Source organism: Erythrolamprus reginae, chromosome 6 (genome assembly GCF_031021105.1).
Source record: "Erythrolamprus reginae isolate rEryReg1 chromosome 6, rEryReg1.hap1, whole genome shotgun sequence".
Taxonomy (NCBI): Eukaryota; Metazoa; Chordata; class Lepidosauria; order Squamata; family Dipsadidae; genus Erythrolamprus; species Erythrolamprus reginae.
In genome coordinates, this window is record NC_091955.1 from 6,105,754 (window position 1) to 6,126,067 (window position 20,314).

General features: G+C 43.9%; 1 protein-coding gene across 1 annotated transcript in view; it reads right to left on the minus strand.

Annotated features, from left to right (window-relative positions):
* HBP1 (HMG-box transcription factor 1) overlaps positions 1-17,263 on the minus strand; it is a 29,009-nt gene extending 11,746 nt beyond the window's left edge. The window contains exons 1-4 of the mRNA XM_070755156.1: positions 17,030-17,263; positions 10,623-10,815; positions 6,543-6,777; positions 1,370-1,487 (exon numbers count right to left, since the gene is read on the minus strand). Coding sequence (XP_070611257.1) covers positions 1,370-1,487; positions 6,543-6,777; positions 10,623-10,815; positions 17,030-17,044 — 561 coding nt within the window. The 5' untranslated portion in view covers positions 17,045-17,263. The remainder of the gene's footprint in view (positions 1-1,369; positions 1,488-6,542; positions 6,778-10,622; positions 10,816-17,029) is intronic.
* Between the last annotated feature and the right edge of the window lie 3,051 nt (positions 17,264-20,314).

Here is a 20,314-nt window from a genome sequence, read left to right on the forward strand (position 1 = left end):
AGAGTAGCTCCATGGAGAGATAGATGGCAAATAAATTTAATGATGATGATAATAAATAATAATGTCAGTTGCTACCGCACGAATCCCAGCGACCGATAAGATCCCACAGAGTTGGCCTTCTTCGGGTCCCATCAACTAAACAATGTCGTTTGGCGGGCCCCAGGGGAAGAGCCTTCTCTGTGGCGGCCCCGGCCCTCTGGAACCAACTCCCCCTGGAGATTAGAACTGCCCCAACCCTCCCTGTCTTTCGTAAACTACTCAAGACTCATTTATACCGCCAGGCATGGGGGAGTTGAAATAGCCCTTCCCCCTAGGCCATTACAAGTTATGCATGGTATGTTTGTGTGTATGTTTGGTTTTATAATAGGGGTTTTTAGTTGTTTTTTATTATTGGATTGTACATGTTGTTTTTATTATTGTTGTTAGCCGCCCCGAGTCTACGGAGAGGGGCGGCATACAAATCCAATAAATTATTATTATTAATTTTTTTCTCTTTAAAATCTAATCCCTTGAGGCTACATTTTACTCCAACGAACAAGCAGTTGGAAGTGGAATATAAATCCAATAAATAAAAATTATATCTTTGCGACTTCTTATCACGATTAACGTCAGGCAGCAGTCCTACAAGCCCACAATTAATCTGATACGACAATGCAAGGAGCCCTCCCAATGACAGCTCATGCTTTCCAGTAAGTCCCAGTATGTTTTGCTTGGGCTAGAATCAAATCGCAAGCTATGGGTTGATGGAAAAATCTGGAAATGAGCATATCTCCCATCTGTTTTGCTGTTTTGTCCCCTGCAACATTTCTGGTTTTTTGTCTAAGAAGATTCTCCCTCATCCAGGTCATGGTTTGTTTGTTTGTTTGTTTGTTTGTTTATTGATTGATTGATTGATTGATTGATTGATTGTTAGAGTTGAAAGGGACCATGAAGGCCATCGAGTTCAACCCCCTGCCCAAGCAGGAACCCTGGTGGCAGTCAACTGCCAGTCAAGTGGCAGTTGTCCCAAAGGTGCTTTTTTTCTTGAAGACGTTTTGCTGCTGATCCAAGAGGCTTCTTCAGTTCTGACTGAAGCGAAATGTCTTCAGGGAAAAACTAAAGTCCAGTTGCCTTTGGAAAAAGCACCTCTGGGAATCTCTGCTTTTCGTTCACTATATTTGACCCTAATCCAAGCATCAAATGGGACTTTTGCTAATTTGTAACATTTCTAGTTCATCTGAACTGTCCATTGCAACACCAGATCTATTCCTTTAGCTGTTAAATAAACACACATATAAAGGAGTGACGTATACAGTCATGCTGTATTAAGAGGAGGGTTTTTTTTTTTAATGTTTCTGATGCTCGGCAACTTTAACGTAACAGAATTTACCCTTTCATGTTTGATGTGATGCTTGGGATAAACTGTCTCATTTGGAGGAGATTCCGGTGGTGGGCGTGCATAGGAATGTAAACTTTTGCTTGTAGCTAGTAAATGAACCGGAGACGACCTAAGAAAGAAAGAAAGAATGTGTGAATTGACGTTGGTCAAGGAAGGGAAGAAGACACACAAAGAATAACAGGTTAGCAATTCTGTCACAACGTGAAAGCTCCTTTACCAATACTGGTGCAGCTCCAAATAGCCTCCCCCCCCCCCACCTGAATCATTCAGGCTTATTTTTAAGCCACAGAAAATATCTATAAAGTGTTGTTTTTTTACTTTTACGCTCAAATTTTAAATCGTTGCTGCTCTTTCTTCCCCATTCAGTTACAAAAAAAAAAGCCCTGGAGAGCAAATAGTTAATTATTTCATTAATTCATTAATTAAATTACTTAAGTTATCCTAACTAAGTTACCCTAACTAAGCATCCCATTATGGAATCCTTCGAAGTCTCCAAGGTTGGTTGTTTTATTGCAGGCAATTCATAACCCAACGTCTCCAGCAACAGTGAATGAAGGCGAATGTACATGTCCCAAGATAATGTTGAAGGATCCAATCTGGGTCGGTCACCAGGACTGGTGCTTCAGCCCAACCAACCTCAGGGAGCTTCTCTACCAGAATGGGTGAGGTGCTAGTAGCTCCAGATCAAGTGAGGTACTAATACCACTCTATGAAGCCTCAGTAAGACCACACCTAGAGTACTGCATCCAGTTTTGGTATAAAACAGATGTTGAGACACTGGAAAGGATGCAGAGAAGAGCAACCAAGATGATACTGGTCTAGGGAAGAGGAGGACCAGGGATGACATGATAGCAGTCTTCCAATATTTGAGGGGCTGCCACAGAGAGGAGTGGTCGAGCTATTTTCCAAAGCACCTGAAGGCCAGACAAGGAATAATGGATGGAAACTGAACAAGGAGAGATTCAACCTGGAAATAAGGAGAAATTTTCTGACAGTGAGAGCAATCAACCCATGGAAGAGAAGTTGTGGGAACTTCACCATGGGAAGCTTTCGAGAAGAGACTGGACTGCCCTTTGTCAGAAATGGTGCAGGGTCTCCTGCTTGGGTGGAGGGGTTGGACTAGATCAGTGGTCCCCAACGTTTTTTCCACCAGGGACCAGTTTCAGCAAGACAATTTTTCTATGGCCCAGTGGGGGCGGAAAGGGGCGTGGTTGGGGGCGGGATTAAGCATGGGGGTGCTGGTCCTCCCCGCCCCTCTTTCCCGCCATCGTCCTGTGGCCGGCAGAACCTGCCTCCCAAGCCCTCTTGCCCAGCGGGAGCTAAGCGCTGGAGAGAGGGGGTCAGGCTGGCCGTCCTGCCTCCCCCCAGCCAAAAACGCAAAAGCGCCCCACGGCAGAAGCCAAAAGAGGCTTGAGCCTCTCGGTCCTGCCCGCCCCTCTGTCCCATCCATCGTCCTGTGGCCGGCAGAACCTGCCTCCCGAGGCCTCTTGCCCAGCGGGAGCTAAGCACTGGAGAGAGGGGGTCAGGCTGGCCGTCCTGCCTCCCCCCAGCCAAAAACGCAAAAGCGCCCCGCAGCAGAAGCCAAAAGAGGCTTGAGCCTCTCGGTCCTGCCCGCCCCTCTGTCCCATCCATCGTCCTGTGGCCGGCAGAACCTGCCTCCTGAGGCCTCTTGCCCCGCGGGAGGCGAAGCGCTGGAGGGAGGGGGTGGCGGCATGAGGGCCGGCAGCTGCTGACTCCACGGACTGGTGCAACATGCCCCGCGGCCCGGTACTGGTCCGCGGCCCGGTGGTTGGGGACCCCTGGACTAGATGACCTACAATTCCCTTTTGTTAATCTGTAAATCTGTTAAGAGTACAGTGTTCCCTCGATTTTCTAAGACTGCCCACGAAAGTCGAATTTCCGGGAAGTAGAGATGCGGAAGTAAATACACCATTTTTGGCGATGAACAGTATCACAATCCATCCCTTAACACTTTAAACCCCTAAATTACCATCTCCCATTCCCTTAACAACCATTTACTCACCATAATTACTGGTACTCACCATTGAATAAGACACTTAGTGATCCTGATATTTATAAACGTAATTATTTATTAACAATAATTAATTATTTTTGGTAATTTATTTGCAAAAATTATTAGTTTGGCGATGACGTATGACGTCAACGGGCGGGGAAAAACCGTGGCATAGAAAAAAGCCCGCAAAGTATTTTTTAATTAATATTTTTTGAAAAACCGCGGTATAGGCTATTCGCAAAGTTTGAACCCGCAAAAATCGAGGGAACACTGTATATCTGCTAAAGGATACAAATCCTGAAAGCTCGTAAGATTAAATCTCTGGTCCTGGTGATCAAGCCAGATTGGATCCCGTAGCAACGGTGCTGAAGTTGTAATCTACCTGGCCTGGTGAGGAATCACCTCGAAGAAAACAACCAAGCTCAAAAAACACCAAGGATTCCATGGTTTAACTCCAAGCTGGGGATCTGTTCTTCTCCTGGATGGATCATACCCATTATCTCAAGACCAAATATTCGAATCAACATTGCTATTTACAGAAGAGAACTAGTGCTTCTTTTATGAAGAGCCAGCCACACATCGCTTTTAAGTTCCAAGAAAATAATTAACAGATCAGTCTCAGCAAGGAAGTATTTTTAGTTGAGCCAAGAACAGGAGAACTGATTACAGATCTGTTTTGCTCATTTGGTGTGTTTCTTTGGGTGCCAGTTTGCTTAGGATTTCTGGAGGGATTTCAAAGCCCACGTACTTATTTAAGCGGCTGTGGGTGGATCTTTGGGATTTAATTGCCTCTTGAATCAGCATGGCAATCTGAAGTTTTCATATCCTTGATCCTAGATCAAGTAATAATTGGATAATGTCTCGTACAATTTCATTCTTTTAAAGCTTTCATGGCTGACCTAGTTGTTTTGTTTCTTTGTTTGTTTATTTATTTGTTTGTTTATTTATTTGATTTGTATGCCGCCCCTCTCCGTAGACTCGGGGCGGCTAACAACAGTAGTAAACAGCATATAACAAATCTAATGTTTAAAATAATTAAAAAACCCTTATTTAAAACCAAACACACACACAAACATACCATACATGTATAGACCTAGGGGGGAAAGGGTAGTTCAGTTCCCCCAAGCCTGACGGCAGAGGTGGGTTTTAAGCAGCTTACGAAAGGCAAGGAGGGTGGGGGCAATTCTAATCTCTGGGGGGAGTTGGTTCCAGAGGGCCGGGGCCGCCACAGAGAAGGCTCTTCCCCTGGGTCCCGCCAAGCGACATTCTTTAGTTGACGGGACCCGGAGAAGACCCACTCTGTGGGACCTAACTGGTCGCTAGGATTCTTGCAGCAGAAGGCGGTCCCTGAGACAGTCTGGTCCGGTGCCATGAAGGGCTTTATAGGTCATAACCAACACTTTGAATTGTGACCGGAAACTGATCGGCAACCAATGCAGACTTGGTGTAACATGGGCATATTTGGGGAAGCCCATGATTGCTCTCGCAGCTGCATTCTGCACGACCTGAAGTTTCCGAACACTCTTCAAAGGTAGCCCCATGTAGAGAGCGTTACAGTAGTCGAGCCTCGAGGTGATGAGGGCATGAGTGACTGTGAGCAGTGACTCCCGGTCCAAGTAGGGTCGCAACTGGTGCACAAGGCGAACCTGGGCAAACGCCCCCCTCGCCACAGCTGAAAGATGTTGCACAAAATGATGTATTTTCAACAGTTCAGTAGGAATATTTTTAAAAATGGAAGTTAATCATCCAGTTGTCAGGCTACTAGGGTCTACATTCTAGTGCCCTTTGAGTGATAGCAGAAAAGGGGAAATTTCTAATGTCTACTCACTTTGCTGCCCATCACAAGGTTCTACAACATGTCAGTAGCCCTCTTTAGTTCAGGGTACAGTTAACGCTCCGCATTACATGTGGGCAATGTACCTCTTTCTGTTTATAGTGGAAACATGGCAGCTCCAGAATTATGTATAGGTAGTCCTCAACTTACAACCCCAACTGAGCCCCAAATTTCTGTTGCCAAGCCAGATAAAGCAAATCTTGCCCCAGGTTACGATCTTTCTTGTCACAGCTGTTGGAGTGAATCTGGCATTCGCCAATCGCACTGCTCGTCAGAAGGTTGTCAAAGGGGTTCACATGATCCTGGAACACTGCGACCGTCATAAATATGAGTCACTTGCCAAGGGTGTGTTGAATTGTGATCACGTGACCCTGGGGAAGCTGCAGCAGTTGTAAGTGCTATCGTAACTTTGAATGGTCACCAAATGAACCTTTGTAAGTCGAGGACTACCTGTGCCAATTCTTAAGGTTTGTATTTGAATAGAGTTTGTCTAAGTGTGTAAAACTGCCATAAATCACTTTTTTCAGTGCCGTTGTACCTTCAAACGGTCACTAAATGACCTGTAGTAAGTCAAGGGCTGCCTGCATCTATGTAATGACGGTTCATTATTCCCACTACATTTTGAACACCAAACTGAGCTCCAACTAGAATGAAAATAATAAATCACCATTGTCCTTACATACATGCATACACACACACAAACACACACACACATAGAAACATAGAAGTCTGACGGCAGAAAAAGACCTCCTGGTCCATCTAGTCTGCCCTTATACTGTTTCCTGTATTTTATCTTACAATGGATCTATGTTTATCCCAGGCATGTTTAAATTCAGTTACTGTGGATTTATCTACCACGTCTGCTGGAAGTTTGTTCCAAGCATCTACTACTCTTTCAGTAAAATAATATTTTCTCATGTTGCTTTTGATCTTTCCCCCACCTAACCTCAGATTGTGTCCCCTTGTTCTTGTGTTCACTTTCCTATTAAAAACACTTCCCTCCTGAACCTTATTTAACCCTTTGACATATTTAAATGTTTCGATCATGTCCCCCCTTTTCCTTCTGTCCTCCAGACTAGACAGATGGAGTTCATGAACTCTTTCCTGATACGTTTTATGCTTAAGACCTTCCACCATTCTTGTAGTCCATCTTTGGACCCATTCAAATTTTGTCAATATCTTTTTGTAGGTGAGGTCTCCATACATACAACACTCATTCCCTCTCTCTCTTCCTCCACCTTTTTAATGCAAAAACAGGAACCTTGAAGCAAGTCTGCCACATTTGTAGAGAAAACAACTATAACAATATTCCATACGTGTCATAAAACGGGCACTGCATGAGAGGGCTTTGAGGGCTGGTGGCTATATTCGCCAACTCCGTCAACCAGTTCACGCCATCCTCGCCCGGGGAAGCGCTTCCTGGGCTGCCGCCTGAGGTGTGTTGGTTCCAAGAAGGCCTTGCGTATTCCTGATGTGAGACATGAGCACTTAGCTGGAAGAGGGCGGGTGGGGTGGAATCGCTGTGAACCGCCTGCAATTCAGGGAGGTCATCTGTCAATGAAAAAAGGTAGCAGGTCAAATTCATTCCGACAGAGAACAATAGCATTTAGGCTTATACAGTGATCCCTCTATTATCGCGAGGGTTCCGTTCCAAGACCCCTCGCGATAATCGATTTTTCACGATGTAGGGTTGCAGAAGTAAAAACACCATCTGCGCATTCGCGCCCTTTTTTTCTATGGCCGCGCATGCGTAGATGGTGGAGTTTGCGTTCCCAGCCGCCCACGCAAAGGGGAAACCCGATTCGGCTCCTCGCTGCTGCTGCGCTACCGAGCAGATCAGCTGCTGGGCGGCCGAAGGAACCTTCCCTGGGTCTTCCCCCTCTTGCTGGCGGGCGAGCGAGCGGCGGGCATCAGCGAGGAGCCGGGGTTTCCCCTTTGCGTGGGCGGCCGGGAAGACCCAGGGAAGGTTCCTTCGGCTGCCCAGCAGCTGATCTGCTTGGTAGCGCAGCAGCAGCGAGCAGACGAAGATCGGGGTTTCCCAGCCGCCAACGCAAAGGGGAAACACCGGCTCCTCGCTGATGCCCCCGCTCGCCCGCCCGCCGCCCGCCAGCAAGAGGGGGAGAGATAGAGAAAGAGAGAGAAGGAAAGAAAGAGATGAGAGAGGGAGGAAGAGAGTGTGAGAGAGGAAGAAGCAAGATAGAGAAAGAGAGAGAGAAAGAAAGATGAGAAAGGAAGAGAGTGACGTCATCGGATGGAAAAATCACGATATAGCGTTTCGCGAAGATCGAGATCGCGAAACTCGAGGGATCACTGTATACCTGATTGTTAGAACAATCAACTAAAAGTGAGCCAACAATGTGCAGCAGCAGCTAAAAAAGCCAACACTATCCTAAGCTGCATCAACAGGGGAATACACTCCAAGACCAGGGATGGAAAATAACCACAAAATGTGACAATAGCCAGGCTCCAATGTGCATATTTTAACTGACTGAAGTATTTTAGTTGTGAATAATGAGAGTGGAATGAAAGGTTGCAGCGACCTATAATTTAGCTGAAAAAATAGATATTTTTGGTCTGGGCAATACAGCAGCAAACCTCTCCAAACACAGTTTGTTCTAACACAGTCACATTACCAGAATATGATATAATTTTCTCTGCTTTAGGAATGTCATTGTTGTTAGCCGCCCCGAGTCTGCGGAGAGGGGCGGCATACAAATCCAATAAATAATAAATAATAATAATAACAACAACAACAGTAATAATAATAATAATAATGTTGAGATGAAATTATGATTGGTTTTCAATTAGCCATTATCACATATTCTGAGTAAAAAAAAAACCTACCATACAATCTTTGGCTGAGATCACAACTTAAAAACAAACTACAGAAAGTAAATCCTCAAGCATGGTTAATTCAGTTTGATGGGGCTTTTAATCTGAGTGTGATTCTTGTCTTTTTGTGTTTTTTTTAGAGGTCTATGAAATTAGATCTCGAAAAGTAAAATATTTGGGCAGACAATTTTAAGAGACTGAAGGATCCCAAACTGAAATTTGACACTGAATCCCATAGTGCAAAAAAATATCACTTAGAAACAGGGAGCTCCAAACTTGGCAACGTTAAGGCTTTTGGGCGTCAACTCCCAGAATTTCTCTGCCACACGTGGTAGAAGTTGAGAAATCCACAAGTCTTAAAAGTTGCCAAGTTTGGAGATCCCCTTTACTTAGAACATGTAGTAAAAGGTCATTTTAAACTTTTAATTTATAAAAGTCAATTTTCAGAAGCTATGAAATCAGAATAGAATAGAATAGAATAGAACAGAACAGAATAGAATTCTTTATTGGCCAAGTGTGATTACACACACAAGGAATTTGTCTTTAGTGCAGATGCTCTCAGTGTACATAAAAGAAAAGATACATTGGTCAAAAATCATGAGGCCCAGCACTTATGGATCTCTAAGACATTTCCCCCAGGCTCTCTTATATTTTATGTTTGGTATGTATGTGTTGTATGGTTTTTTTTAACAGTTGGGTTTTTTAATTTAATTCTTATTATTAGATTTGTTCCATTGTCTATACTGTTTTTTATGGTTGTTATGAGCCATCCCGAGTGTTTGGAGAGGGGCGCCATACAAATCTAATTAATAATAATAATAATAATAATAATAATAATAATAATAATAATAATAATAATAATCTCAACCAGAGATGGGCTTCGCATAATTTAACAACTGATTTGCCCAGCACTGAAAATGTGAGTGCGTTAACCCTACCCCTACCCTTCCGCATGCCTTCCACGCATGCACTTTGCTCGTGATATAGCGCTGGGGGGGGGGGCGCTGGGCCGGGCCCACCTGCGGGTCGCAACTGCTGGTTCCCCCAAACCGGCTAAATCCCACCACTGATCTTAAAACTCTTGGAGCTTCATGGAAATCTGCATCCAAATTTCTTCACAGGACAGCAAAACTGGTTTGATGCTACTCGTTTCCGGGAGGTGATTCTGTTTGTTTTTATGATCCCTGATTCTTTCCTACCGAGCTTCAGCCAGGACAATTATCTTGGTTATAAGCCATACACTCTAGCTATCATCTTAAACTCAGTATATTTTCATTTCTTTTAAGCTACCATGTCACACTGCCTGGACTAGGAATAAAAAATCGGAGGCCTCCAGGGGATGCAAAGTCCCCAGGTCATGAGTGGTCCAGTGAAGACAGGGTGGGGGTCTGTCACGCTCCGTATTTCCCAAACTTCTGTCAACCTCTCTGCTGCGTTTTCTACATATTTATCCTTCACGTTGCCTTTCTCTCTTTCCGTTATGATTTCAGTTCTTCTATAGTCTCTGTTTTCTCTGTATTACTATGTGATTTGGAGGCATTCGGACAGGAAGGCTGTGCGAGAGTGGTGAGGACAGCAGAAAAGATTACTGGTAGTTCAGTTATGGTCTTTGCAGCCTCACCGTGACCACCTGATCAAAATCCAGATGTTTAGCAACTGGTTTATAATTATGTCCATTTATTTATTTATTTATTTATTTATTATTTATTTATATTTGTATGCCGCCCCTCTACGCAGACTCGGGGCGGCTCACAACAGAATAAAACAATTCATAACAAATCTAAATTGTAGTTTACAATATTTAAAAACCCCATTTACTAAGCAAACATACATACAAACATACCATGCATAAATTGTATATGCCCGGGGGAGATGTCTCAGTTCCCCCATGCCTGACGACAAAGGTGGGTTTTAAGGAGAGTAGGGGCAGTTCTAATCTCTGGGGGGAGTTGGTTCCAGAGGGCCGGGGCCGCCACAGAGAAGGCTCTTCCCCTGGGGCCCACCAACCAACATTGTTTAGTCGACGGGACCCGGAGAAGCCCACTCTGTGGGACCTAACTGGTCGCTGGGATTCGTGCGGCAGAAGGCGGCCCCGGAGATATTCTGGTCCAATGCCATGAAGGGCTTTAAAGGTCATAACCAACAATTTGAATTGTGACCTGAAATTGATCGGCAGCCAATGCAGACTGCGGAGTGTTGGTGAAACATGGGCATACCTAGGGAAGCCCATGACTGCTCTCGCAGCTGCATTCTGCACGATCTGGAGTTTCCGAACACTTTTCAAAGGTAGCCCCGTTGCTGTGTCCCAAGATCATGTGACCTTCTGACAAGCAAAGTGGATGGGGAAAACTAGATTCACTTAACAATCGGGTACCTACTTATCAAGTGCAACAATTTGACAAGAATCCCTAAAAAGAAAGACTGTAAAAGGGGGGGAAACTACAAATGTCTTACTTACCAATAGAAACCTTGGGCTCAAATGTGGTTGTAAGTCGAGGACGACCTGCATTGAGTTTTTAAAGGAACTGTCCTTTAAAAGGCCAGAATGTTGAATGGATACTTACCGAGTTCCATATGTTCGTCAGAGGACGCATATCCGGGAGAAGACGGAATATTCTCATTACACTTCAGTAAGTCCAGGGCCTCACTCATTCCTGGAGTTCTCTTGTCCATCACCAACAGGACTTTCTGCACCGTACTGGGCATCTGGTTTGTCTTTATTTCCCAAACCATTGTAGGGTGCTTCAAATTATCTGACTGGAACAAGAATTATTCACAGAGTTAGCTAAAGTATTCAGACACATTTCACTTCAAGTATTTGCCATTTTAAGAACTCAAAGAGGGAGGGAACTCTTGGATGAAAAAATAAAATCTGGGAAAGGCCACAGCTGACAATTGAAACATAAACACACAGCAATGTTTTGTGGTAGGTCACTTTTAAGTCTTTTTTTTCCCCCTTGGAAAGTTAAGGGCAACCAGTAAGAGCAAAAAATAAAAACTGATTCGCACAGTGTTTTAATTGGGAGTGGATGGCCTCATGCAAGACTAACAATAAACAAGTAAAGGTTAATTATTCTATCCATAAAATTGTTATAAAGTCCTGACCATCCCACAGCAAAAAACCCCAAAACAAATCTGATTCACAATCAGAGAAGTGACCTTTCAGAACACAGATGCTTGTCTTCTCATAAGATACTGTATTTTTCGGACTATAAGATGCACCAATGTATAAGACGAACCAAAGAGGTAAGTAAGAAAAAAAGGTTTTTGTCCTCCTCAGCCCCCAGGAACACTCTGCAAGCCTCCCAAACCCTCTGCACACTCAATTTTTGCAAAAAACAGGTCTGTTTTTTGCAAAAATGGGACATGGGGGCAGGGCTCCAGGAGTCCAAAATTGGCTATATTCTGTGTACAAGATGCACCAACATTTCCACTCTTTTTTAGGGGAGAAGAAGGTGCATTTTAAACTTCGAAAACTACAGTATTTAATTTATATATTTATATATACTTTATTTATTATAGAACACTGTGTGTTGTTCAAGCATGTGGAAAAATGACAGGAAAGAGATTTAAAGATCTTTTATTGCACTACCTCTAGAAACTATGCCAGCTCAAGCATTCTTAATTATAATAATAATTCTTAATAATAATTAATTTAATTATTTTTCCTACACTTCATATCTTGCTTTTTTTAAATAGTTCAGTGCAACAGTTCATTTTAGTTTGGAAATCCTAAAATGTTCAATGCACTCTAAAGACAATAACCAGAAACATCACAGGTAGGGAGAATTGAGAATATCAAATAAACACAATATTTTCACAGAGATGACACTTAGCTAAACCTGCTACATAAAATGCTCAGTTTTCCCATCGTTTAGAAGCCAAATGTGTGACTGTTACATAAGCAAGTCCCCGGTGATTTTAAGCAGTAGCAAGCACTATGGTAAACTTTTAGTTCGAGTAAAAATGACCAGATTCTTTAATAACATAAGACCTGTAAACCAAAGTGCCCTCAGCTGTCATGAATTGTTTGCTTATCTTCCTTAGAAATGGCCTATGAACCTATCAGAGTTCTGCCATATGCCCAAAGTTCCAAGTACCTTAACATAACATATGTTAAGCATAGCATGCCAGAAAAGCTACAGATACATACTGTTGTATCTAAAAACAGTACTGTATCAAAGTACTGGTATTGGTCATCCTATGTGCCTATCCCCAAATTTATTCATTGGAATAAAGAAATCTGAATAGACTATCGCATTCAAGGGAGGCATCAATCTGACATTCCAAGCTAAAAGGACAGATCATTTTTCCGAACGCCATCACTCTACTAAACAAATAATTCCCTCAACACTGTCAGACTTTCTACTAAATCTGCACTTCTATTCTACTAGTTTTTCTCATCATTCCTTTCACCCATTTCCTCCCATGTTGACTGTATGACTGTCACTTGTTGCTTATATCCTAAGATTTTTATTGATATTGCTTCCTCATTGCTTATTTGACCCCTATGACAATCATTAAGTGTTGTACCACATGATTCTTGACAAATGTATATTTTATTTTATGTACGCTGAGAGCATCTGCACCAAGACAAATTCCTTGTGTGTCCAATCACACTTGGCCAATAAAAATTCTATTCTATTACATTACATCATTGCTTCTTTTCCAAATAAGATTCAAATGAAAAATGAACTATTTGTACTAATGTTGATGTTTTTATACTTGGCATATCTATATACAAATAAACAAACAACTTTCCTAAACATTTTCTACAAACATTTAATTGTGGATTTAAAAAAAAATACACAAAGAGATTCACAACCTCAATTTCTGTTTTTGTAGTCACTTTTTGACTACATTATGCTCTTTTGATTTAATTCTCCTGGTAACTGAGTGGCATTCTTGTCACTAAATAGCCACTGGTATTCCTTGAACTAATTATGCTATCTTACCTGTCCAGTGCATTTTAACTTTGTATTCTTGTAAGACTTTTATTTTTGCCTCTGGCTTGCTGGCCTTTGGGAAAAGGAGGATGATTTATCAACATGGCACAATAGTTAGAGTGCAGTAGTGCAGGCTATTTCTGCGGATCACCAGCTGCCAGCAGTTTGGCAGATCGAATCTCACCAGGCTCAAGGCTGACTCAGCCTTCCATCCTTTCGAGGTGGGTTAAAATGAGGACCCAGATTGTTGGGGGCAATATATGCTGACTCTGTAAACCACTTAAGAGAGGGCTATAAAGCACTGTGAAGTGGTATATAATGCTAAGGCTAAGGTTATTGCTAAGATGTGATTGCATCCCAACCTCATTCTTCTCTGAGTCATTCTCAATTTCTGATGACTGTTTTTGCTTTAGATTTTTATTCTGCTTTTCCCCCCCACATACAACTCAAAGCAGCAAACATACCAAACACTCTTTCCTCTTCCTATTTTACGCATAACAACCCTATGAAGTGAATTGGCTAGGCTAGAAAACAGCTGTCCCAAAGCCACCCAGCCAGTTTTTCATGCCCAAGGCAGAACTGGAACTCGGGAGTTTCCTGGTTTGCAGGCCAACACCTTCACTAGTATTGTACACCAGACTGGCTCTTCGTAGAAGCCATAGACATATCCATGCATATTACTCTTCTTGAATGCAATATGGAAGAGGTTTTCTTTTTTAAAAACTTCTTTCTCCAGCCCACACTCCTCCTCAATCTTTTGGGCACCAGGGACCAATTCCATGGAGAGGGGTTTTTTTTTCACGGATTGGAGGGGTGTGGTTTTGCATGCCGCCAGCAAACTGTGGATGGGGCCTTGCTTGTTTATGTGGCTCGGTTTCTGGCATGCTGTAGCCCAATCCTGGTCAACGAACTGGGGGTTGGAGACTCTATAGCCTTGCCATGCCTTGTAGTTTTCCATCCAGAGTCCTCTTAATGCTTTGTTTCTACAGCTAGCCAAGCATTGTCACTTGCTCAAAGGTGGCTCTCAAAACTGCCGTCATGCAAACTTTGCATCTATCCAAAGTCAAATCGCCCAAATATTCGTCCTGCAGGCTCCATGTTTTTTGACATTTCCTTCCTTCATAGAATGCTTTTAACTTGTTTTAGTATGCCGTGTGACACCTAGACTCCCTTGAATGGTTGAGGTGACTGATAGTTGGGAAGTCCCTGGTGCTCTCCGAGTTTGGTGGTTTCTTGTACACATTTAATTACCCAACTAGGTAATATCATCAGTGCTACAGGGAAGTCAGGCTTGATGTTGTTTTTATATACTGGTGCCTCAATCTATCAGTGCTGGTGGGAGTGGTCTTGGGGGTTCCTTGATTAGGCTGTTGTTTACTGTTAGCTTGTTCATCTGTGTTGATAGTTCCTTGATTGGGGTGTTGTTTACTTCTAGATTGCTGGTCTAAGTCAGTGGTTCTCAACCTTTCTAATGCTGCGACCCCTTAATACAGTTCCTCATGTTGTGGTGACCCACAACCATAAGTCTAGCGTCAATTCTCCTAACAGAGCTTTATGCTGATTGCAGGAAGGTCAGAGGGACACACCCACTGTAAGCACCTGATTGGTCGGATTATAAAAATATGCTCCAAACCACCAGAATAGAAACTTTAATTCCTAACACCATAGGAAATTTGTCTTTTCTAATGGTCTTAGGCGACCCCAGTGAAATGGTCATTCGACCCCCTCAAAGGGGTCCCGACCCCCAGGTTAAGAACTACTGGTCTAAGTGTTAAACTTGGGGTTACCTTTAGCCCAATGATTGTTAAATAAATCAAGGACTGTAAAGAAATAATCTTAAACAGCAATTCCTCAAGATTCTGGTGATAGAACAGAATTGGAAGGGGCCTTGAGGTCTTTGAATCCAACTCCCCACTCTAGCAGAAACCCTACATCCTTTCAGTCCAATGGCTGTCCAAATTCTTCTGAAATCCTCCCAGTGATGGTGGAGCACCTACAGCTTCTGGAAGCAACTCTTTCCACTGATTGATTGTTCCATCAGGAATACGTCAACGAAGTATATTTAACCATGAGGAAATTTCTCCTTCGGTTAAGATTGGTTCTCTCCTCGATTGATTTCCATCCATTGCTTCTTGTCCTGCCATCTGGTGTTTTGGAGAATCGATCAAATCTCTCTTCTTTGTGGCAACCCCTTGGGAACATAATGTCTTTAAAGGCAAAACTTGTTCATTTATTTATTTATTTGATTTCTAGGCTGCCCTTCTCCTGAGAGTCAGGGTGGCGGCTCACAACAAGTAAATACAAAATCATCGATGAAAATTAAAACACACTAAAAAACTTCCATACTAAAACATATAGTTTAAATTCTAAACCCCAATACATTTGTCAAATGTATCTTTTCTTTTATGTACACCGAGAACATAAGCACCAAAGACAAATTCCTTGTGTGTGCAATCACACTTGGCCAATAAAGAATTCTATTCTACTTAAAAACCCAATCATTCACATTCATCCTATCATTCAATCACAGATGTTAAAATTTCACTGGCTGCAGGCCAGAGTCACTTGCAATAGATTCAGAAATAAGGCTAAAGGGAGGGGAGAAATACTCCAGGAAAAAAAAGGAGCAGACTGGCCCCATCGCTGAAAAACATCCCGCTGCTGGTCACTGATGAGACCACATTTGGAATAATACTGTGTCCAGTTCTGGAGACCTCACCTACAAAAAGATATTGATAAAATTGAACGGGTCCAAAGACGGGCTACAAAAATGGTGGAAGGTCTTAAGAATAACATTTATCAAGAAAGACTTAATGAACTCAATATGTATAGTCTGGAGGACAGAAGGCAAAGGGGGGACAAGATCAAAATCGTTATTATTATTATTATTATTATTATTATTATTATTATTATTATTATTATTTATTAGATTTGTATGCCACCCCTCTCTGTAGACTGTGAAAGGGTTAAATAAGGTTCAGGAGGGAAGTGTTTTTAATTGGAAAGTGAACACAGGAACAAGGGGACACAATCTGAGGTTAGTTGGGGGAAAGATCAGAAGCAACGTGGGAAAATATTATTTGACTGAAAGATCTGTAGATGCTTGGAACAAAATTTCCAGCAGACGTGGTTGGTAAATCCACAGTAACTGAATTTAAACATGCCTGGAATAAACATATATCCATCCTAAGATAAAATACAGGAAATAGTATAAGGGCAGACTAGGTGGACCATGAGGTCTTTTTCTGCCGTCAATGTTCTATGTTTCTAAAACAGCTGTTAGGCTCCCACCACAGACTAGAACACTTCCGCATTCAGAGCTGAGGGGCGGGGCGAAAAGGGCCCCGCCCCTCACGCAGAAGCGCGTTCCACCAAGAGGAGGGCGGGGGAAAGAAGACCGTTGACAGGTCACGCGCCGCGGGCGGAAGGCGCCCCCGCGGCGCTGATTGGTCCCTTTCCGAGCTGAGGGGCGGGCGCTGTCACAGCCTCTCTCGCTCCCTGCCCCCCTCTTCTTTCGAGTCACGTGCCCGACGCCTGGCAGAGGCCCTTGTTTATAAACTTTTTCTCTTCAGGGCGCATGCGCCGAAAGGCCCCATTCATTCAGAAGTGCGTAACAACAGCGGAGGGAAGGCGGTGGGGGAGGGGCGCTCGTCCCCGAGGTCGGAGGGGGGGCCCTCGGCCAAAAGGCTCCTGAGGGGCCCAAAGGGACCGAGAAATTAGCGTGAGAAGGAGACCCGGAGGTAAAAACGCCTCATAACTGTGAGCCGTGAGGTAAACATCATCGCGTTGGCCTCATTTGTTAAGAAATTCCCTCAAGTCGCCTCAGGAATCCCCGAGACTTTTCATTCCCCGTTCATTTTTCTCCGTCTTAAGCTGAAGAATGACAACGGAGTCCCCTGTTCCTTCCTCGGCGGCGTCTCTCCCCTCATTGGCAGCCCGCCCAACGACGAAAGTCGCCCGTTTCCCAGTTATACCCGCCAACTTCCCCCCGTCTCGGAACACTTCAAAACTTCTGAGGTACTTACCAGCCCCGTCGCCATTACAGGACTCCCTACAGCTTTTTTTCCCCCTCTTCTCTCCCCCTTTTCCTTCCCTCGCTCGAAGTTCCCGCCCCTTTTCCTTCAGGCTCGGCCTCTGAATGGCTGGTGGGAACGCCCGTCGAGGAACTCCTTGCCACTCATTGGACGGCGGCACCGCCTCGTCGGGGGTCCAGCTGAAGGGGAAAAACAAGACTTGTTTTGATGCCTTCCGCGCGCTCCATTGGCCTGCGGGGGAGCCAGTCAAAGTGGGGAGGAGGGCGTTGGTAAGATGGACCTTGAGCCCGCCTCCCCGGAGCCGAAGAGGGTTGTGGGCGTTGTTGTTTTCTCTTTTCTTCTAGCAACGCCCATGCCCAGTTGAGGAACAACAATTCCCAGAAAGCTCTCGGTCGTTTAGTAAACAAGGATCTTAGGGACACGTGTATTTCTGTCTCCAGCTGGTTGTTGGCCCGCTAGGAAAAGTAGGGAATAGAATAGAATAGAATAGAATATATAGATTAGAATATATGGAATAGAAAGGAATAGAATAAAAAATGAATAGAATAGAAAATATGGAATAAAATAGAATAGAAAATATGGAATGGGATAGAATAGAAATAGAATAGTAAATATGGAATAGAATAGAAAATGAATAGAATAGAAATAGAATAGAAAATATGGAATGGAATAGAAAATGAATAGAATAGAAAATATGGAATGGAAAGGAATAGAATAGAACAGAATAGAATAGAATACTTTATTGGCCAAGTGTGATTGGACACACAAGGAATTTGTCATTGGTGCAAATATTCTCAGGGTACATCAATTCAATGTATTAGATTTGTATGCCATCTTTCTCCAAAAACTCAGGGCGGCTCGCATAAAAGAAAAAAATACATTTGTCAAGAATCATGAGGTACAACACTTAATGATTATAGGCAAATAAGCAATGAGGAAACAATATTTTAAAAAATCTGAAGCAACAAGTTACAGTCATAGAGTCATAAGTGGGAGGAAATGGGATGAGAAAAAACTACTGGTACTAGTAATGCAGCCTTAGTGAATAGTTTGACAGTGTTGAGGGAATTATTTGTTTAGCAGAGTGATGGCTTTCAGGGAAAAACTTTTCTTGTGTCCAGTTGTCTTGGTGTGCAGTGCTCTGTAGCGACGTTTTGAGGGTAGGAGTTGGAACAGTTTATGTCCAGGATGCGAGGGGTCAGTCAATATTTTCACAGCCCTCTTGACACCTGCAGTATACAGGTCCTTAATGGGACGCAGGTTGGCAACAATGGTCTTTTCTGCAGTTCTGAATGGACGTTTTCATTGCAAAGCAAAGAAGTTTAACATCTCTTCATTTTTGTTGAAAGGAGATCCTTTAGAGCCAACATTTGTTTGGCTCTAAAGGACCTCCTTCAAATAAGAAATGTGATTCTTAAAACAAGAACTGAAGGGGCATAAAAGTACAACTCGCTTTTGAGACGTAGGTTGCAAAATAAAATTGAAGCGTTTTTGCAGACCGCTGAGAATCTAACCCTCTGCCTTATTGTTCTGATTATTTCTAGTCTTAAAAGCCAAGGAGGTTTTTCCCATCCAAGAAAGCGGCTTTTCTCCCACCTGTTGTACAGCAGAAGCATCTGAAATCAAACCACCTCTGCATCCCAAAATAAGTTGTGTTTTCTAAAACATAATTCATTGTAGAGTCCGCTTAATGAACAGGCAACCTTTTTAGATACTGAATTTAGTACCGTGTTTCCCCGAAAGTAAGACAGTGTCTTACTTTCTTTTTACCCCCAAAAGCCCCACTACGTCTTACTTTCGGGGTATGTCTTACATTGGAAAAAAATTGAAAGGGCCGCGTTCCCGAAGACATCTCCCCAGAGTCCAGAAGGGCAGCCGCGGGACAGGAGCCTCGTGAGCCCTTTTCCAAGTTCAACCTCAGGGCTCCAAGTGGTGTGCACGCGTGGAGCCACAGACGCGTGTCGGGGAAGCGTGTGTCTGGAGGGGAGGAGCCGCTCTGCGCAGTTGGACAGCCCCACCTGCCTGCCGGAAAGGAGGCGGGCGAAGGAGGGCGCAGCTCCGGCCGCTCGCCTCGGAGCCGGTCGGCCTCGGTGGCCGCTTGCAGCCGAGCCTCGGCAGGACTCGGTTGCTGGGACGAGCGCCTTCGCTGCAAGCCGCCGCCCGCTCGACTCGCTTCGGACCAGCGCCGTCCTTTGCTTTGCCAAGCCGGGGAAGGGAGGTGAAGGCGAGGGGCGTGCGGGGAGCTTGGAAGCGACGTCATCGGGCTCCCCCCCCGGCAATACCCCCGTGTTTCCCCAAAAGTAAGACATATGTCTTACTTTTGGGGTACGGCTTATATTAGCCGACCCCCCTGAAACCCCTGATATGTCTTACAATCGGGGGTGTCTTACTATCGGGGAAACAGGGTAATAAAGAGAAACCTGACTTTTTTTTGCAAGCAGAACACAGTAGAATGCAAAGTCACTTTAAAGCTCTTAGAGTCAAAACATAATGGAGAAAGGGCACATTATGCCCAATGCAGCTTCATTTATTTTTAGAGCAATGAACTTTAAAGAGCCTGCACTAGACTCTTAGGAGTTAGAAGGAAGTTGGAAAGGAATACTCCAGTGTGTTGGAACATTATTTAAACCAGTGCTTCTCAATTATTTTCTGTTACGCATCCCCCTAAGAAGAAGTAAACATTTCACGCCCCCCAAACGCTCCGATCTGGGTCCCAATGGAATTTTGGTGTTAATATTTATTATTTTGCTTATGATAAGCTGCAAGCAAACTATTGGCTGGGGAAGGCTGCTCTACCCACTTACCTGGGAGTAAGTCACTCTGAACTCAGTGGAGCCTGGGTTAGCAGGCACAGGCTACCATGGTTAGGGCCAGTGAAGGCCTGCTACCAAACGATAAGGTGCTGCGTTCCGGTAATGATTTTGGTGATGCATGCACAGTTGCACACTCTCGACGCGCACCCCCGGGTGAGATTTCACCTCCACGCATGCGCAGCAAGCAAGTGGATCTTCTCCGGGTCCCGTCAACTACACAATGTCGCTTGGCGAGACCCAGGGGAAGAGCCTTCTCTGTGGCGGCCCCGGCCCTCTGGAACCAACTCCCCCCGGAGATTAGAATTGCCCCTACCCTCCTTGCCTTTTGTAAGCTACTTAAAACCCACTTCTGCCGTCAGGCAAGGAGGAATTGAGATCCTCTTTCCCCCTAGGCCCTTACAATTCTATGCATTGTATGTCTGTCTGTATGTTTGGTTTTTTATATTAATGGGTTTTTTAATCG